The following is a 17,271-nucleotide window of genomic DNA, read 5'->3' as shown; positions in this document are numbered from 1 at the left end:
CACATTACCTAATAAAGCATTTTACCTACACAACTATTTTATATTTGATGAAGAACAATAAGAATTTATTTTTTTAAAAACTTAAGGTAGATGGAAAAAACACTTAAAATCAAAAGAATTCTGTTTATGAATATACACACATCACAAATTAGGCAAGGATATTGTTTCTCAATGAAAGAACTTAACTTTCTTCAGTTAACTCAGGTGCAATGCTAGGTGAAGGAGAGAAACACAATCTTGCTTTCAAGGAGCTTACAGACTCAGGTAGATAATTCATATGTAACTATAAGGCAAAATTAATAATGTTTATATGCTCTAAGAGCAAAGCAAGTCAACAAGGGATTTATAAGTTGCTTAGAAGTCATAAAATTCTTCAAAGTAATCTGTTGAAATTTCTTAGGTTATGAATTATAGGCTCACACTTAGCCATATAATTTTAGAAACAGAAGACATCTTAGAGGTGCCCGTGTCCAGGGGGTCACAGATTCGGATGCCACAGGAGCCAGGAGGCAATCTGCATCAGTGCAGTGGAACAGCTGGGGGCAGCGGTACCTACCACCCCCGGCCCCAAGGGCAGATCCCACTCAGCTTGAGCAGATTGCTGCATGTAAAAATATGGGCCAGTGTTGCCTTACTTTCCTTTTTATTTTTTTCCAGGAGATTTCAGAAACTCTGAAGTAAGAAACCCATGTCTGAATCATAATTTTTATACTAATTTTTATTATTTATTTATTAAATTTATTTATTGATTTCAGAGAGAGAGAAAGGGAGAGAGAGACAGAAACATCGATCTGTTCCTCCATATGCCCTGACTGGGGATCGAACCAGCAACCCCTGTGTATTGGGACAATGCTCTAACAACCGAGCTATCAGCCAGGGCAATACACTAACTTTTAAAGATGGACAATTCATTAAAAAAAACCTCTGTGTCTTATTATCAACTTGTGTGCTACCTGTTGTCAGCCTTGAATTCAATCCTCTCCATTTATAGCCAAGGAAACTAACTGCACACACTTATTAGTTGTTAGGTAAAGTAACTTGTCCAGCTGGTTAAAGGCAAAGCTAGGATTTATTTTCAATAATAGTCAACTAATAAAATAGGTATGGGCTTTCAAATGTTGAGTGTTTTTCCCTAAGAAATGACTACTCACTTAAGATTATTCTTTTATGTTTTATCATAATTTAAAGAAAATTGTGGTCCTCACCAAGTATTTTCTACTAAAAATGAAACACCATTTTTATTTAACTTAAAAAAGAAACAGCATTATTGACATGTAATTCACATGCCATAAAGTTCACCTATGGAAAGTGTATAATTTCTTTTTTTACCTTTTTATTTATGAAAAACCACTGGGGTTTGTGCAATGGTCGAAAACTTGATCCCCCTCCTTGGCAATGAGCAAATCCTCGGGCTTTGTTGGAATGTATCACACCTCTTGTAGCTATAGAAGTACTATATTCACTGAGTAAAGAGCGTGTCTAAAAAGGGAGGCAAGACATGAAATAAAGAAAACAAGAGACTTACAAAATATTGGTACTACTGACACCAAAAAAGACTAACCTGATTTAGTTACTGTATGTTAACTTTTTTCAACATAAATGCAGCCCTAAAAATAGTATGCTACAAGACTATTTAAAGCAAAACTAAGAAATAAAATAATCAAATGCTATGTGTAAACTCTGATTGGATCTTGGATGAGAGTGGGAGAAACAACTCTATTTTAATTTAAAAAAAATATATGATTCTACAGAGAGGAAGGGAGAGAGAGAGGAAGAAAGAGAAACATCAACTTGTTGCACTACCATCTATGCTTTCACTGGTAGATTCTTATATGTGCTCTGACGGGATTAAACCGCAACCTCGGTGTATCAGGATGACACTCTAACCAACTGAGCTTCCAGGCCAGAGCGAGAAACAACTTTAAATACATTTTGAGACAACTGGGGAAATCAAAATAAGGGCAGTAAGTTAATGTTAATTTTCTTAGATGTTATGCTATTATGTTTGTAATAGAGTAATGTTATTATGCATAGTTAAGTATTCAGTGTCATGATGTTTGTAATTACTTTCCAATTATTCAGCTAAAACAAATGTGTAAATAAATAGAGATTAAGCAAATGTGGCAAAATGTGAAAAACTGGTTAACAAAAGTTAAAGGTATAGCCATGGCCGGTTGGCTCAGTGGTAGAGCGTCGGCCTGGTGTGCAGAAGTCCCGGGTTCAATTCCCGGCCAGGGCACACAGGAGAAGCGCCCATCTGCTTCTCCACCCCTCCCCTTCTCCTTCCTCTCTGTCTCTCTCTTCCCCTCCCGCAGCCAAGGCTCCATTGGAGCAAAGTTTGCCTGGGCGCTGAGGATGGCTCTGTGGCCTCTGCCTCAGGCGCTAGAACGGCTCTGGTCACAACAGAGCGATGCCCCAGATGGGCAGAGCATCGACCCCTGGTGGGCGTGCTGGGTGGATCCAGGTCGGGCACATGCAGGATCCACCCAGGAGGAGTCTGTCTAACTGCCTCCCCGTTTCCAACTTCAGAAAAATACAAAAAAAAAAAAAAAAAGTTAAAGGTATATAGGTATTCATCATACTATTCTTTCAATTTGTCTATAGGTTGGAAAATTTCAAGATAAAAAGCAATATAAAAAAACTAAGCAAATATATACAACTGCTGAATAATGCAACTAATGAGACCCTATATCAAGAAATTTTTATTGTATCTTTTCTAATTTTAATTATTAATGTTATTTCAACATTTATAACACAAATATTAATATATCAAAACAGTGTTAACCAATAGCACTTTCTATAAATGTTTTGCATATGGGTTGTTCAATATAGTAGCTACCAGCTATACGATCAAATGCTGAACATGTGGCTGTGTGCCTACAAAACCGAATCTTAATCTAATCTGAGCAGCTACACGTGGCTAGTGGCCAGAGTAGTGTGAAAATGTTAAGAAAAAACACAAATTTTATAAGGAATAATTTCAAATGTATAAAAAATAATTTAAAAACTAGCAAAAAGCATAAGAGAGCAGCAGTTATTTTACTTCTATCCATTTTTTAATGGCTGTCAAAATGAGTACCTATTAATTTTATAATCAGAAAACTTAGAAAAAATTAAGTGTTATACTGTATTACCACTGGAAAAATCAGATTAACTGCTAAAGTTTCATTACAGACACTAAATTGGATAAATTAATTTTCTCAGTTATTAGGAAGTTACATAAAATCATGTCAAATAATTAAGAATAAAAGTAAAATTTCTTTCTCAATTCTGAGGAAATATTCAAAAACCAAAACATTTAAGTCAAAGGTTCTTACATTCCAGTCACCACTGATGATATCTGCAAAACTCAGAAATTCACTGGCTCTCACAAGATCATCTATTTCCATGAAGAAATCTACGTAGTTTTGGTGAAGGTATAAATTAAATAACTCTCCTGGCATGTGTGACATTTCTACTACTTCCTATAAAAAAAAGAAGCATACATATATAATTTTGGTAAAAATGCAGTGGCCAAGTGTGTATGCCCACAAATGTAAAATAACGCATCTTGTAAGTAGTACTGTTATGAAAGACTTCACACTTTACCTCAGGATGAACAAGTAACGTATCCCGGTCATACTCTGATAAATGGGAAGGCAATCGAGGCGAATCTAATTCTGTTAAAGACGCTCCTATAAAAAATTTCTGGATTAAAAATATCATCTGTATAATTATATAGCATCTCTCATTTGAAGGTTTTTTTAATACTTTAGGCACGTAATTCAAAAACACAAGTGAGCTGTTAAAACACACACACAAAATAACTGGCAGCTTATGTGAGTTGCCTATTAGCCAGAAAAAATTGAGAATTCTGAGGCTTAGATTATGGCATTTCTGGAATTAAAAGTATTCCACTTTTTTTTCTTAGATTTTATTTAATTGCTTCACTCAAGCTGTTTTTAATGTCCAGCTGGTTGCTTGTCATATGTGTCTTGACTAGGCAAGCCCAGGGTTTTGTTTCAACTGGCAACCTCGGTGTTCCAGGTCAGCACTCTATCCACTGCACCATCACAGGCCCAGCATATTCTTAAATCACATTTCACCTTTCCAGTTCTGAGTTGCTTTCTTTTGATTCTCATCTCATTATAGAGGTCTTTACTGCTTTATTTAGTATGTAGGAAGATGCTGCTCTCTGCAGGAGAGATCAGCAAACCCCATTCCCTAATGCAAGAGAAGAGGTTATGAATTACTGAGGAGAAAAAGGGAGGGTGGAAGGTAAAGAATCAGTGGAGGTCACTGAGCCTCAGAGGTCAGCAGAGCCAGGGACAGAGGTGTGTCTTCACCTCCACCCCAGTGGTGCCTGTATGTATCATTTCCATTTATTTCATTTTTTAATGTCATTCCCAATTTTCAACAAAGCAGATAGGTGAAAAGCAGGTATAAGAGGCAGTCACAGTTTTATAGGAAGATAAAAACAGTAGTTTGAAACACCTCGGTTTTTGGCGAACAGAAAACAATCTCAGATAGTAACAGGCGTGATAAGCATGAGGCTTCAGCGAATGTCTGTTCAGACTAGCTGTGACTCATTGATGCAGCTATTTTACAAGAGACTTGAAAAACTACCCCAGGGAATACTGAGGATACTGTACACTAAGACTTTTTAAAAATTATTCATCATGATGACTTACTTTTTGTTATAACATATAAAACTGTTATAAACTATAGCAATGACTTTTAAAAAATCTGTGCAAACTTTTATTCTCTATAAAAATCACATCAATAATAAAAAAAGAAATCTCAATTTTCTTCCTTCAGGATCATAAGACTGAAAACTGGCATCTTTCACTTAAAGAACAGGAATTTGGGATTTTACTGAAAGTAGAGACAATAGGGGAGCTTAGAGATGTATTATAGGGGCACAGGGGCACAGGGGTAGAGGGGTGAAGGGGTAAAGGAAGCAAGCATTAAAGACAGAAGAGAAGGGAAGAACATCTCTGGCTGGGGACAAGAGCAGCTTGTCTGGTGAAGACACCAGAAAAATGTAAAAGAATCCAGAGAAACCTGAAGTCCCCTGGCAATATGTCTAGGGCCCTTCGGCCAGAGCTCAGTGATAAGACAGGTTGGGCAACCAACACTTGCCCCTAAGAGAACTCTAGATGAACTGACATCTTACCTTTGGCAAACTGTAATTTTAAAAACTTAAAAACATGAATATGGCCTATAGTAGTTTTTGTGTTTAATCCCATTCATATTCCAAAAGTACTCTATCTTGATAAGTGCGTTTTCCTGCTTAGGCCTTGCCACACAGTATCTGACCAGCCCTAGTTCCTTCTTATAATGAAACATTTAAATACATGACATTAAACTTTTTTTAAACTTTTTTTGGGTATTTTATTTCAACTGTAAGACTAATATCTAACAAATTTTTAAAAATGTATAAGGTTTTCTTACTTTTGGAATACAGTATTTTCCCCAAAGCTCTGAAGAGAAAGAGAGAAACATCTTTTCCACCAATAGCTTGAACTTCTTGATTTTCAAAAACCTTATCAGATTTTTTTCTTCGTCCTGATTTTGACAGTGCAACATCTGATTTTAATGAAGACATTCCTTTCTTCCTTGGGCATAAATTGTTCCTTCCTAAACAATGTACACCCAAGTACAAGATTTAAAATAAAATTAAAATATGAAAGCTACTAGAACATTCAGGCATAGTTCACTAAGTATTCTAACTAAAATACATTTTTCAAATAAACAATAATTATAAAATACACGAACCAAGAGTCCCCTTTGCCTAAACTATTTCTAAAAGTATTTCATGAAACAGATTTCAAATTTACATGTACACATTCTCTAATAGTCAAATCACCTTGATTACTTGTTGTTAGGTGCAAGGTACTGTTTGGTGCATGAGATGTATTAACTAATTTTATCCTCATAAAAATTCTATTAGGAGAATTATTATAAAGATCAAAGTAATGAGAAATAAAGAGCTTAAGTAACTGGCTCAAGATCATCAGTCAATAAATGATTTAAATCCAGGCAATCTGACTCTGCAATCCATGCTTAACAACTATTCTGTATTACCTTTCTACTGATTTGGGCAGTCTGCAAGTTATGAATGTGCTTGTGGTCAAAGTTCATTGGCAAATGTATTGTTTAAAACTCAGAATTTATCATTTAATAAAAGCAGTGTGGAATAGCAGAAAGAACACAGGTTCTGGGCTTACATACTAAAATTGTCTAGTTTATTAGGCTGATATGAAATTAAAAAGAAAAAAATACTGCCTGACCAGACCATGCCGTAGTGAATAGAGCGTCATACTGGGACGCAGAGGACACAGGTTTGAAACTCCGAGGTCGCCAATTTGAGCACGGGCTTGCCAGCTAGAGTAAGGCATCGCTAGCTTGAGCATGGGATCATAGACATGACCCCATGGTCGCTAGCTTGAGCCCAAAGGTTTCTGGCTTGGGCCCAAGGTCTCTGGCTTGAGCAAGGGATCATTTGCTCTGCTGCAGGCCCCCCCCCCCCCCCCGCCCCGTACATATGAGAAAGCAATCAACGAACTAAGGTGCCACGATGAAGAATTGATGTTTCTTATCTCTTTCCCCCTTCCTGTGTGTCTGTCCCTATCTGTCCCTCTCTCTTTCACACACACAAAAGAGACACCATCACTGTTAATACAGTTCCTGACCCACTCAAAAAAATTTATTTTTTCTATTTTTCTGAAGTGAGAAGCAGTGAGGGAGGCAGAGAGACAGACTCCCACATGTGCCCAACCGGGATCCACCTGGCATGCCCATTAGGGGGCAATGCTCTGCCCATCTGGGGCATTGCTCTGTTGCAACTGGAGCCATTCTAGCGCCTGAGGCGGAGGCCATGGAGCCATCCTCAGTGCCCGGGCCAACTTTGCTCCAATGGAGCCTTGGCTATGGGAGAGGAAAAGAGAGATAGAGAGAAAGGAGAGTGAGAAGGGTGGAGAAGCAGATGGGCACCTCTCCTATGTGCCCTGGTCGGAAATCGAACCCAGGATTTCCACATGTTAGGCTGACACTCTATAGACACTGAGCCAACTGGCCAGGGCCAAAAAAAAATTTTTTTTAAGAAGAGGGGAGATAGTGATATAGACTCCCGCATGTACCCTGATTGGGATCCACCTGGCAACCCCCATCTAGCGCTGATGCTTCAATCAACCGTGCCATCCTCAGTGCCTGAGGCCGATGCACAAACCAATCAAGCCACTGGCTCGAGGGGAAGCAAGAAAGGAGGAGAAGAGGGAGGGGGAGAAAAGTAGACAGATGCTTCTAATGTGCATCCTGACTGGGAATTGAACCCGGGATGTCTGTAAACCAGGCCAATGCTCAACACAACCGAGCAAGCCTGCCAAGGACCCGCTCAAAAATTTTATTTTCTTTCGTTTGCAATTTCTGAGCTCAGAGCAATAATGTTAAAAGTTGTAGTTAGGATCCCAAAGTGGCCCACTTCAGCCTTCCAAAACCATAATTCCAGTAGTGAACCTAAGGACCATTTACCTTTGTTTTTATAGAAATAAGCTGAATTCTGTTTTCATTTGTGTTAGGATATTTCTCTGAAGTTATTTTGAAAAACAAGGATGTAACCTAGATGAACATGTTACACTTAGGCATAGAAACTAGTATTTCAGGTGGATTTTGTAAACTCTAAAGTCGGCCTTTAATTTTTTTGTTAATTTGTGAGAGGAAGGGGGGAGAAAAAGGGAGAGAGGGAAAGGAGGAGAGGGGGGAGAGAGAAAAAGAGAAAGAGAGAGAGAGGGAGGGGAGGAAAATGGGAGGGAGGGATAGAGAAGCATCAATTCATTGTTCCACTAAGTCAGGGGTCAGCAAACTCATTAGTCAACAGAGCCAAATATCAACAGTACAACTATTGAAATTTCTTTTGAGAGCCAAATTTTTTAAACTTAAACTATATAGGTAAGTACATTCCTTATCGAGGTAGCGTCCACATGTGGTATTTTGTGGAAAAGTCACACTCGGCCAAAGAGCCGCGTGAGGCTCGAGCAGCAGTTTGCCGACCACTGCACTAAGTTGTGCCACTGACTGCTTCTCATATGTGCCCAGACCAGGGCTCAAACCAGTGACATAAGGGGTCAAACCGATGCCCTCAGGATCGAGCCAGCAACCCTGGGATAAAACTGGTGACACCAGGACCAAGCCAGAGTCCCTGGGATCAAACTGGTGACCTTGGCAACTCAGGACGATGCTATATCTACTATGCCATCAACCAGGGCGGCTTTGAAATTTTTAAGATCAATTTCTCAGTGTTAAGCATCAACTAGGTCACTTGTTAAATGTTTTCTGATGAAGATGTGTACAGTAAACTATGACTACTAACAGTAAAAATGTACTGTATTTCCCCATGTATATGATACTCCCATGTATAAGACGCACCTTAATTTTGTGGCCTGGAAATTTGAAAAAAAAAAGTATTACATAAAGTTATTGAACTCAAGTTTTATTCATCATAAAATTCATACAACTCATCATCACTGTCAAAACTCCCATCCATTAGCTTGTCCTCATCTGTGTCTGATGACGAATTATTGTCTTCAACAATGAGCGCAAAAACAAGTGCAAAAATGAGGGAAATGCAAGTAAAAAAACCCTACAATCACTGCATAAGATGCACCCAGTTTTCAGACCCCAAATTTTTCAGAAAAGGGTACATTTTATACATGGAGAAATCTGAGTAACTCCTGCCATTAGTGGAGCTATCTCATTACTATAGGATGGCCATGTACCCTTTTTACATATCAGTAAGAAAAAATCTATTAAGCATAATTTATATCATATATAAATTATGAAATAAATTCAAAAGTAAACCTACATGAGTACATTATTAAATTTATTAACAGTTTGCCATTTATTGAACCCTCAGTATGTATCAACCACTGGAATAAATACTCTACAAGTATGACTTCACTTACTCTTCATACAAATCTCGAGACAGGTTCTTACATAAAGGTGAGAAAACAGAGGCACAGAAACATTTAGTCACTTGTAAGATTAAGTCACTAAGTGAGAGAGCCAGGAGTTTCACCCAGGAACCAAATTAACTTTGAGAGGTAAAGTAGCAAACCACATAAACACATCAGGTTTTGTCTCAGGTATACAGATATAGACAATGACGTATTCTTGGGGTATGTGCATGCATGTGTACATGTATAATTTTATGACACTGTCTTAATAAAAATTAGTTGAGCTATATAATGCTATAAAAATGTATCTTCGATAGTTACCTTTTGAAGAAGAAAACTGGAGGCTGTTTATTGCACTTCTGATATCACCAGAACATCCTTGACAGAGTAACTCTAGAAAAGTTTTATCAGGAACAGTAATATTTCCTCCTTTCTAAAATGAGAAAATTAAAAAATTTTTGTTTTTTGTTCTAAAACAGAAGATAAAAACTCTCTTATTTTATAAGCTTAATGGATGTACATTAGAATCTTTCAAATGTGAATGCTAAAAAGCTTCCATGTTAGACATTAGTCTGCACATGAAGGTACAAATGTCAATGACTTAACATAGTTTAAGGTAAATCTTCAAGAGTATAAAATATTGTTTAATTTCACTAGGTTATAATTTTGAAGTTTTCTCTCTTACTAGGTATGCATACATATATACAAACATAATTTGTACCAAGTCAGAGAGACCTCAAATCACAATATAATGTAATAGGCCCTGGCGGGTTGGCTCAGCGGTAGAGCGTCGGCCTGGCGTGTGGGGGACCTGGGTTCGATTCCCGGCCAGGGCACATAGGAGAAGCGCCCATTTGCTTCTCCACCCTCCACCCCCTCCTTCCTCTCTGTCTCTCTCTTCCCCTCCCACAGCCAAGGCTCCATTGGAGCAAAGATGCCTGGGCGCTGGGGATGGCTCCTTGGCCTCTGCCCCAGACGCTAGAGTGGCTCTGGTCGCGGCAGAGCGGCAGAGCAACCCCCCCCCCCACCGGAGGGGCAGAGCATCGCCCCCTGGTGGGCAGAGTGTTGCCCCTGGTGGGCGTGCCGGGTGGATCCCGGTCGGGCACATGCGGGAGTCTGTCTGACTGTCTCTCCCCGTTTCCAGCTTCAGAAAAATACAAAAAAAAAAACAACAAAAAACCAATATAATGTAATAAAGTACACACACAAATTTTTTTCTTATTTTAGAGAGAGTGAGAGAGAAAGAAAGAAGTGTTAGGGGGGAATGGGAAGCATCAACTCTTGTAGTTGCTTCTTTATCTACTGCACCACCACAGGTCAGGCACACACAAAAAAATCTGACAACTTGATATGGTCGTATAGTGAATAGAACATCAACCTGGGATGCTGAGGACCCAGGTTCAAAACCCCAAGGTTGCCAACTTGAGTGTGGGCTCACCAGCTTGAGTCTGGGGTTGCCAACTTGAGCATGGGGTCATAGACATGACTCCATGGTCACTGGCTTAAGCCCAGAGGTCATTCGCTTGAAGCCCAAAATCACTGGCTTGAGCAAGGGGTCACCAGCTTGGCTGGAGCCCCTCCCCCACCCCAGTCAAGGCACATGTAAAAAGCAATCAGTAAACAACTAGTGTCACTACTACAAGAGTTGGTACTTCTCATCTCTCCCTTCCTGTCTGTCTCTCTCTGGCTAAAAAAAATAAAAAAAATTGACAAATCTTTGAAATTTACATGAAATCCCTACGTGGGGTTTTCAGTGGATTAATATTCTGTTGCGTATCAATCAGAAAGCTAAAACTGCATTGATTCATATTTAAAGCCTAAGTTTCATACAGACATTTAAGATATATAAAATACAAATATATTTTTAAAAATATACAGACAAGCCTGACCAGGCGGTGGCGCAGTGGATAGAGCGTCAGACTGGGATACGGAAGACCCAGGTTCGAGACCCCGAGGTCGCCAGCTTGAGCGCAGGCTCATCTGGTTTGAGCAAAAATTCACCAGCTTGGACCCAAGGTCGCTGGCTCAAGCAAGGGGTTACTTGGTCCGCTGAAGGCCCATGGTCAAGGCACATATGAGAAAGCAATCAATGAACAACTAAGGTGTCACAATGAAAAACTAATGATTGATGCTTTTCATCTCTCCGTCCCTGTCTATCCCTCACTCTGACTCTCTGTCTCTGTAAAAAAATAAAATAAAGAGTTTTAAATTAAAAATATATATATACAGACAAGTTAAAAAACAATATATGATATATATGATAGCCCTGGTAGTTCAAGTATAAGGCAAGAAAAATTTGTCATCTCTCTCCATTCAGAAACTCCTAATGGTTTACTGATATAGCAAGTTAAATTCATGTGACTGTTCACAGATCATCACATTTTAGATCTTGCAAAAACTGATTAAAACAGGAAACCAGAATCATGCTACAATCTTTCAGTATATATTTTTATTTTATTAACCAAAGCTGTTTCAAAAGTTTTTATGAGAAAGTTACTGTTTACTGTCTGTCCTGTTGGTCTCCTCAAATCCTAAAATATCTCACAATATTCTAGACCAATTTCTGTGCACAAAAATATCTCTAAGTATATATAGTATCTATTGTATATGTAGACATAATTGGGATATTATTATCAATATTTTTTAGAAAGAGGAAGGGGGAGAAAGAGAGACACTGATTTGTCGTTCCACTCATCCATGCATTCGTCGGTTGATTTTTGTACGTGCCCTGACTGTGGTCTGAACCCTTGACCTTGGCATACTGGGACATAGCTCTAAACAACTGAACTATCAGTATACCTGGCCAGGGTGGGATCATATTGTGTAAGTATTATCTTATGACATTTTTTTTTTCACTTAATGCCATTGTTTGTGCTCTATGTTAGTACCTTTAAATCTATTTTATTTTAAAAATATTATGGGCCCTGGCCAGTTGGCTCAGTGGTAGAGCGTCAGCCTGGCGTGCAGGAGTCCCGGGTTTGATTCCCAGCCAGGGCACACAGGAGAAGCACCCATCTGCTTCTCCACCCCTCCCCCTCTCCTTCCTCTCTGTCTCTCTCTTCCCTTCCTGCAGCCAAGGCTCCACTGGAGCAAAGATGGCCCAGGCACTGAGGATGGCTCTGTGGCCTCTGCCTCAGGCGCTAGGATGGCTCTGGATGCAACAGAGCGACGCCCCAGAGGGGCAGAGCATCGCCCCCTGGTGGGCATGCCGGGTGGATCCCGGTCGGGCGCATGTGGGAGTCTGTCTGACTGCCTCCCCGTTTCCAGCTTTGGAAAAATGCAAAAAAAAAAAAAAGAATATACCATAATTTAATTATTTCTAATGAAGGAATATATTTACTATTTCCAAATTTTATATATATATATATATATATATATATATGCATGAACATTTTTGTCTTTTTTTTTTTTTTTTTTTTTTTTGTATTTTTCCGAAGCTGGAAATGGGGAGAGACAGTCAGACAGACTCCCGCATGCGCCCGACTGGGATTTACCCAGCTTGCCCACCAGGGGCGACGCTCTGCCCACCAGGGGGTGATGCTCTGCCCCTGGTGTGGGGGGGGTCGCTCTGCCGTGACCAGAGCCACTCTAGTGCCTGGGGCAGAGGCCAAGGAGCCATCCCCAGCGCCCGGGCCATCTTTGCTCCAATGGAGCCTTGGCTGCAGGAGGGGTAGAGAGAGACAGAGAGGAAGGAGGGGGGTGGGGTGGAGAAGCAAATGGGCGCTTCTCCTATGTGCCCTGGCTGGGAATCGAACCCGGGTCCCCCGCACGCCAGGCCAACACTCTACCGCTGAGCCAACCGGCTAGGGCCTATGCATGAACATTTTTGTTGAAGGACACTCTTCAAGTATCTGTAACAATTACCAATTTTATTTGTCCTTCTAATGGTATGTGAGAATACTCATGTTTCCATCTTTGGCAATTCTGTTTATCAATCTTTTAATTTTTTTTTTTTGCCATCTGATATGTGAAAAATGGTTATCTGAAAGATGAATTTCTCTGATTACTAATAGAGTTGAACACCCCTCATGTTTACTAGCCATTCCTATTTGTGTACTGGCTTCTATTCATAGCTTTTGGTAGGCAAATTTTTATACATTCAGGTGTTACACTTTATCTGCTACATAAATTGTACATATTATCTTCCATTCTTATGCTTGTCTAATTTTTCTTACTATGCCTTATCATTTCCTAAGTTTCCCTTTAAAAAAAAAAAATAAACTCATGGCTTTCAAGCTTTTGTTTCTTACTTAGAAAGACTGTCCCCACAACCAAAGGGGTATTTCTCCCTAATACTCTTTTAATTTTGATGTTTGTATATAGTATATAAAGATGCATATCCAATTGTTCCAACACCACTTATTAACTATAATAGTCTACTCTTTCCCTAGTGATGTGAAATGCCTCTTCATATAGAAAATTCCCATTTACACATACTGACCTATCTCTGTGCAGTCTTCTCATTTTAATTTTCCTATTTTTCTATTATTGTGCCAATACCACACAGTTGTAATTTCTATGGTTTTATATTATGTTCTAATACCCAGATAGCAAGTCTCTCTTCATTGTTTTACAAAATTTTCTTACTCATGCCTGTGAATTTCTCTTCCATATTAATTTCACTTTTATTGTGAATACACTGAATTTAAAAAATTGCTTGGTCTGGCCTATGGTGGTACAGTGTATCAACTGACAACCTGGAATGCTAAAGTTGCCAGTTCAAAACCCTGGGCTTGCCCGCACATATGAGAAGCAACTGTACTACAAGTTGATGTTTCCTATTCTTCTCTCCTCACTTCTCTCTCTCTCTAAAAAACAATTGTTTTGAGCCAGGTGACCTCCTGGGCCAGGCCCACTTGAATCTCCTTACTGAGTGAATTTTCTTTTTCTCCATGAGACTTGCAGCCAGGGGAACAACGGGTAGCGGCAGCTCGACCTGGGCTGACCCCTGAACCTGCCTCCCATGCCCCGTTTCTCTACCCGGCCAGTGAGCTGACACCGGCCCTGCCGTGGCTCACTTTCTCCCACAACATTTCTGGAGAGCTAAAGCAGTCGCCCCTAGTTCCTCTCCTGTTGCTCCTTCTATCCTAGGTCCTTCCTTGTTTTACTGCCCAGTTTTAATAAACACACTCTCAAAAACAAATTTGTTTTGTGAGCACTTGCTTTCAAAAAATTCTAGGTATGGGTTACTCTACAAAAAGGAAGTGTAATTTGAAATCGTGATTCTTGGAGAAAATACCATAAATGTTGATTACTATGAACATGTCAATGTAACTGAAACAAGTGATCAGCTTCCACACTTTATGGAAGCTTCCACACCTAATGATATCAGAATAGACTAAAGATCCTTTTTTCCCTATAAAAACAGAGAAACATCTATTTCAATGTAAAAAGAAAAGAGAAATTTTACATACTCAAGACTTTTTTATTACAGTAATTCCCCCTTATCCGGGATTTCACTTTCCAACTGACTTTCCAGTCAACTGCAGTCTGAAAATATTAAATAGAAAATTCCAGAAATAAAAAATTCATAAGTTTTAAATTGCATGTCGTTCTGAGTAGTGCGACGCAATCTTGAACCACTGCTCCATTCTGCCTGGGACGTGAACCATCCCTTTGTCCAGCACATCCAAGATGTACAGCAATCATGTACACTCACAGCATGAGTGTTTTAGTAGTTATCTTGGTTATCAGATTGACTGTCAAGGAATTACAGTGCTTGTGTTCAATTAACCCCTATTTTACTGTTATAATTGTTCTATTTTATTATTGTTGTCTCTTATTGTGCCAATTTAGAAATTAAAATTTTTTATTTAATTTTATTTATTCATTTTTATAGGAGAGAGAGAGAGAGAGAGAGAGAGAAGGAGGGAGGAGCAGGAAGCATCAACTCCCATATGTGCCTTGACCAGGCAAGCCCAGGGTTTCAAACTGGCGACCTCAGTGTTCCAGGTCAATCAATGCTTTATCCACTGCACCACCACAGGTCAGGCCTAATTTAGAAATTTAACTTTATCATAGATATATATGTACAGAAAAAACAAACATATACATATGATTCAGTATTATCTGCAGTTTCAGGTATCCACTAGAGGTCTTGAAATGTATCCCCCACAAGGGGGAACACTACTATACAAGTTAGTTCACTTAAGATGTCAACAGTCCTTTTTTTTAGAGAAAGGAGGGAGAGAGGGAGAGGCAGAGAGGATGGGGGAAATAGGGAGAAGGAGGGAGAGAGAAGGGGAGAGAGAGAGCGAGAGAGCGTGCATTCATTGGTTGAGTCTTGTATGTGCCCTAACCAGGGATCAAACCTGCAACCTTGGCATATTGGGATGATGCTCCAACCAACTCAGCTATCTGGCCAGGGCTCAACAGTGTTGTTTAACATAATTAACTAAGCTACATAATGCAAAAGAGTAAAGTCATCTTCAGATCTTCCTATACTATCATCATTATCCTTGCAGATTCCAAACAGTACCATAACATTTGATTTTAGAAAAGCTTTAAGGACTTGAATAGTGTGCCTGTTCTTGCTCCTGTAATAGTTCTAACACTGTTCCAAGTCAACTATTTAAGGCACAATACATTAACTACATAACAAAGAAGTTATGTTATCTCTTTTTACTAGTATGATAGAACTTGCTAAAGTAAATGCCATTTGCAATTTAATGACTTAGTCCCAAAAGAGTTTTGAGTTAAGGTGATAAAGTAGTATATTAATTTTTATTTTTTTACATTTTTTAATGAAATAAAGTATTAAAAACTATAATTTGTAGTTATCATGCTCACAGAAAATGTATTTTCTTTCCCAAAAGACATAAAAATAATCACAAGTAATCCAACCATACAGAACCCATCACACTAAGCATTTTTATGTACTTTCTTCTAATATGTGTAGGTTTACATATGTGTATACATTTTGTTACTGACAACTGCTTTGTTTCAGCACAGTAAATTGGAGTCAAAACAAAACTTCAAAACCATCTGATATTGGGATATTATGCAAGTTATTTCCCCCAAAGCTCAGTTTCCTTACATATAAAATAGGAATAATGTACCGATTTTGTATGATTGTGGTGAAGTTTAATAAGATCAGGTATGCAAATACTTTGCATACTGTCTGACACTATGCAAAGTATATATAAAGGGCTGAAGATATTTCCACTGCTAGCATTATCATATAAGTTTGTATCTTGCTATTTTTAACTTGACATTAAATTGTATTTTCCCATATTACTAAATATTTTCAAAACACTGTTAGCTTACTCGTGGAACTGCTTCATTATTATTCAACTCATTTGTTTTCTAATTTCTTACTATTAAAAGTTATTTACTCAGCTAAATGTTCTATACACACACATTATTTTGCTTAATCCTCAAAACAATCACTCCCTTAAAAATTTTCAATTCCTGTGATCTCAGAGTTGAAAAAATAATGTTTCACATGCAATCTAGAACCTGTTGCGAGAAGTTAAAGTTCCATCAATTTATTTAATATCACTTTGACTTGAAAGATTAAAAAAATGATGCATTAAAAGTAGTAACAGGGCCCTCGCCAGTTGGCTCAGCAGTAGAGCATTGGCCCGGCATGTGGAAGTTCCTGGTTCAATTCCTGGCCAGGGCACACAGGAGAAGTGTCCATCTGCTTCTCCACCCTTTTCCCTTTCCTTCCTCTCCATCTCTCTCTTCCCCTTCTGCAGCCAAGGCTCCATTGGAGCAAAGTTGGCCCAGGCACGGAAAACAGCTCCATGGCCTGCACCTCAGAGACTAGAATGGCTCAGGCTGCAACAGAGCAATGCCCCAGATGGGCAGAGCATCATCCCCTGGTGGGAAAGACGGTGGATCCCAATTGGACACATGCAGGAGTCTGTTTCTCTGCCTCCCTGCTTCTAACTTCAGAAAAATACACACACACAAAAAAAGTAATAACAGGGCCATCTGGCTGGATGGCTCTGTGGTAGAACGTTGGCCTGGCATGTGGAAGTCTTGGGTTCAATTCCCAGCCAGGGCACACAGGAGAAGCTCCCATCTTCTTCTCCACCCTTCCCCTTCTCCTTTCTCTCCATCTCTCTCTTCCCATCCTGCAGCCAAGGCTCCATTGGAGCAAAGTTGGACCGGGTATGGAGGATGGCTCCACGGCCTCGGCCTCAGGTGCTAGAATGGCTCCGATTGAAGTGAAGCAATGCCCCAGAGGTGCCGAATATAGCCCCTGGTGGACATGCCGGGTAGATCCTGGTTGGGTGCCATGCAGGAGTCTGTCTGTTCTCCCCTCCCCCTGCTTCTCTCTTTGGAGGAAAAAAAATGTAATAACAGGGCACTGGTCAACTGGCTCAGTGGT

General features: G+C 39.4%; 1 protein-coding gene across 6 annotated transcripts in view; it reads right to left on the bottom strand.

Annotated features, from left to right (window-relative positions):
* RAD17 (RAD17 checkpoint clamp loader component) overlaps positions 1 to 17,271 on the bottom strand; it is a 41,929-nt gene that overhangs the window by 11,392 nt on the left and 13,266 nt on the right. For all 6 annotated transcript variants that reach the window (XM_066376515.1, XM_066376525.1, XM_066376535.1 and 3 more), the window contains 5 exons: positions 9,255 to 9,366; positions 5,434 to 5,619; positions 3,589 to 3,674; positions 3,318 to 3,464; positions 1,330 to 1,479 (listed from right to left, as the gene is read on the bottom strand). In XM_066376515.1, coding sequence (XP_066232612.1) covers positions 1,330 to 1,479; positions 3,318 to 3,464; positions 3,589 to 3,674; positions 5,434 to 5,619; positions 9,255 to 9,366 — 681 coding nt within the window. The remainder of the gene's footprint in view (positions 1 to 1,329; positions 1,480 to 3,317; positions 3,465 to 3,588; positions 3,675 to 5,433; positions 5,620 to 9,254; positions 9,367 to 17,271) is intronic.

This window comes from Saccopteryx leptura, chromosome 1 (assembly GCF_036850995.1).
Source record: "Saccopteryx leptura isolate mSacLep1 chromosome 1, mSacLep1_pri_phased_curated, whole genome shotgun sequence".
Taxonomy (NCBI): domain Eukaryota; kingdom Metazoa; phylum Chordata; class Mammalia; order Chiroptera; family Emballonuridae; genus Saccopteryx; species Saccopteryx leptura.
This window is presented reverse-complemented; position numbering and strand designations above follow the sequence as displayed.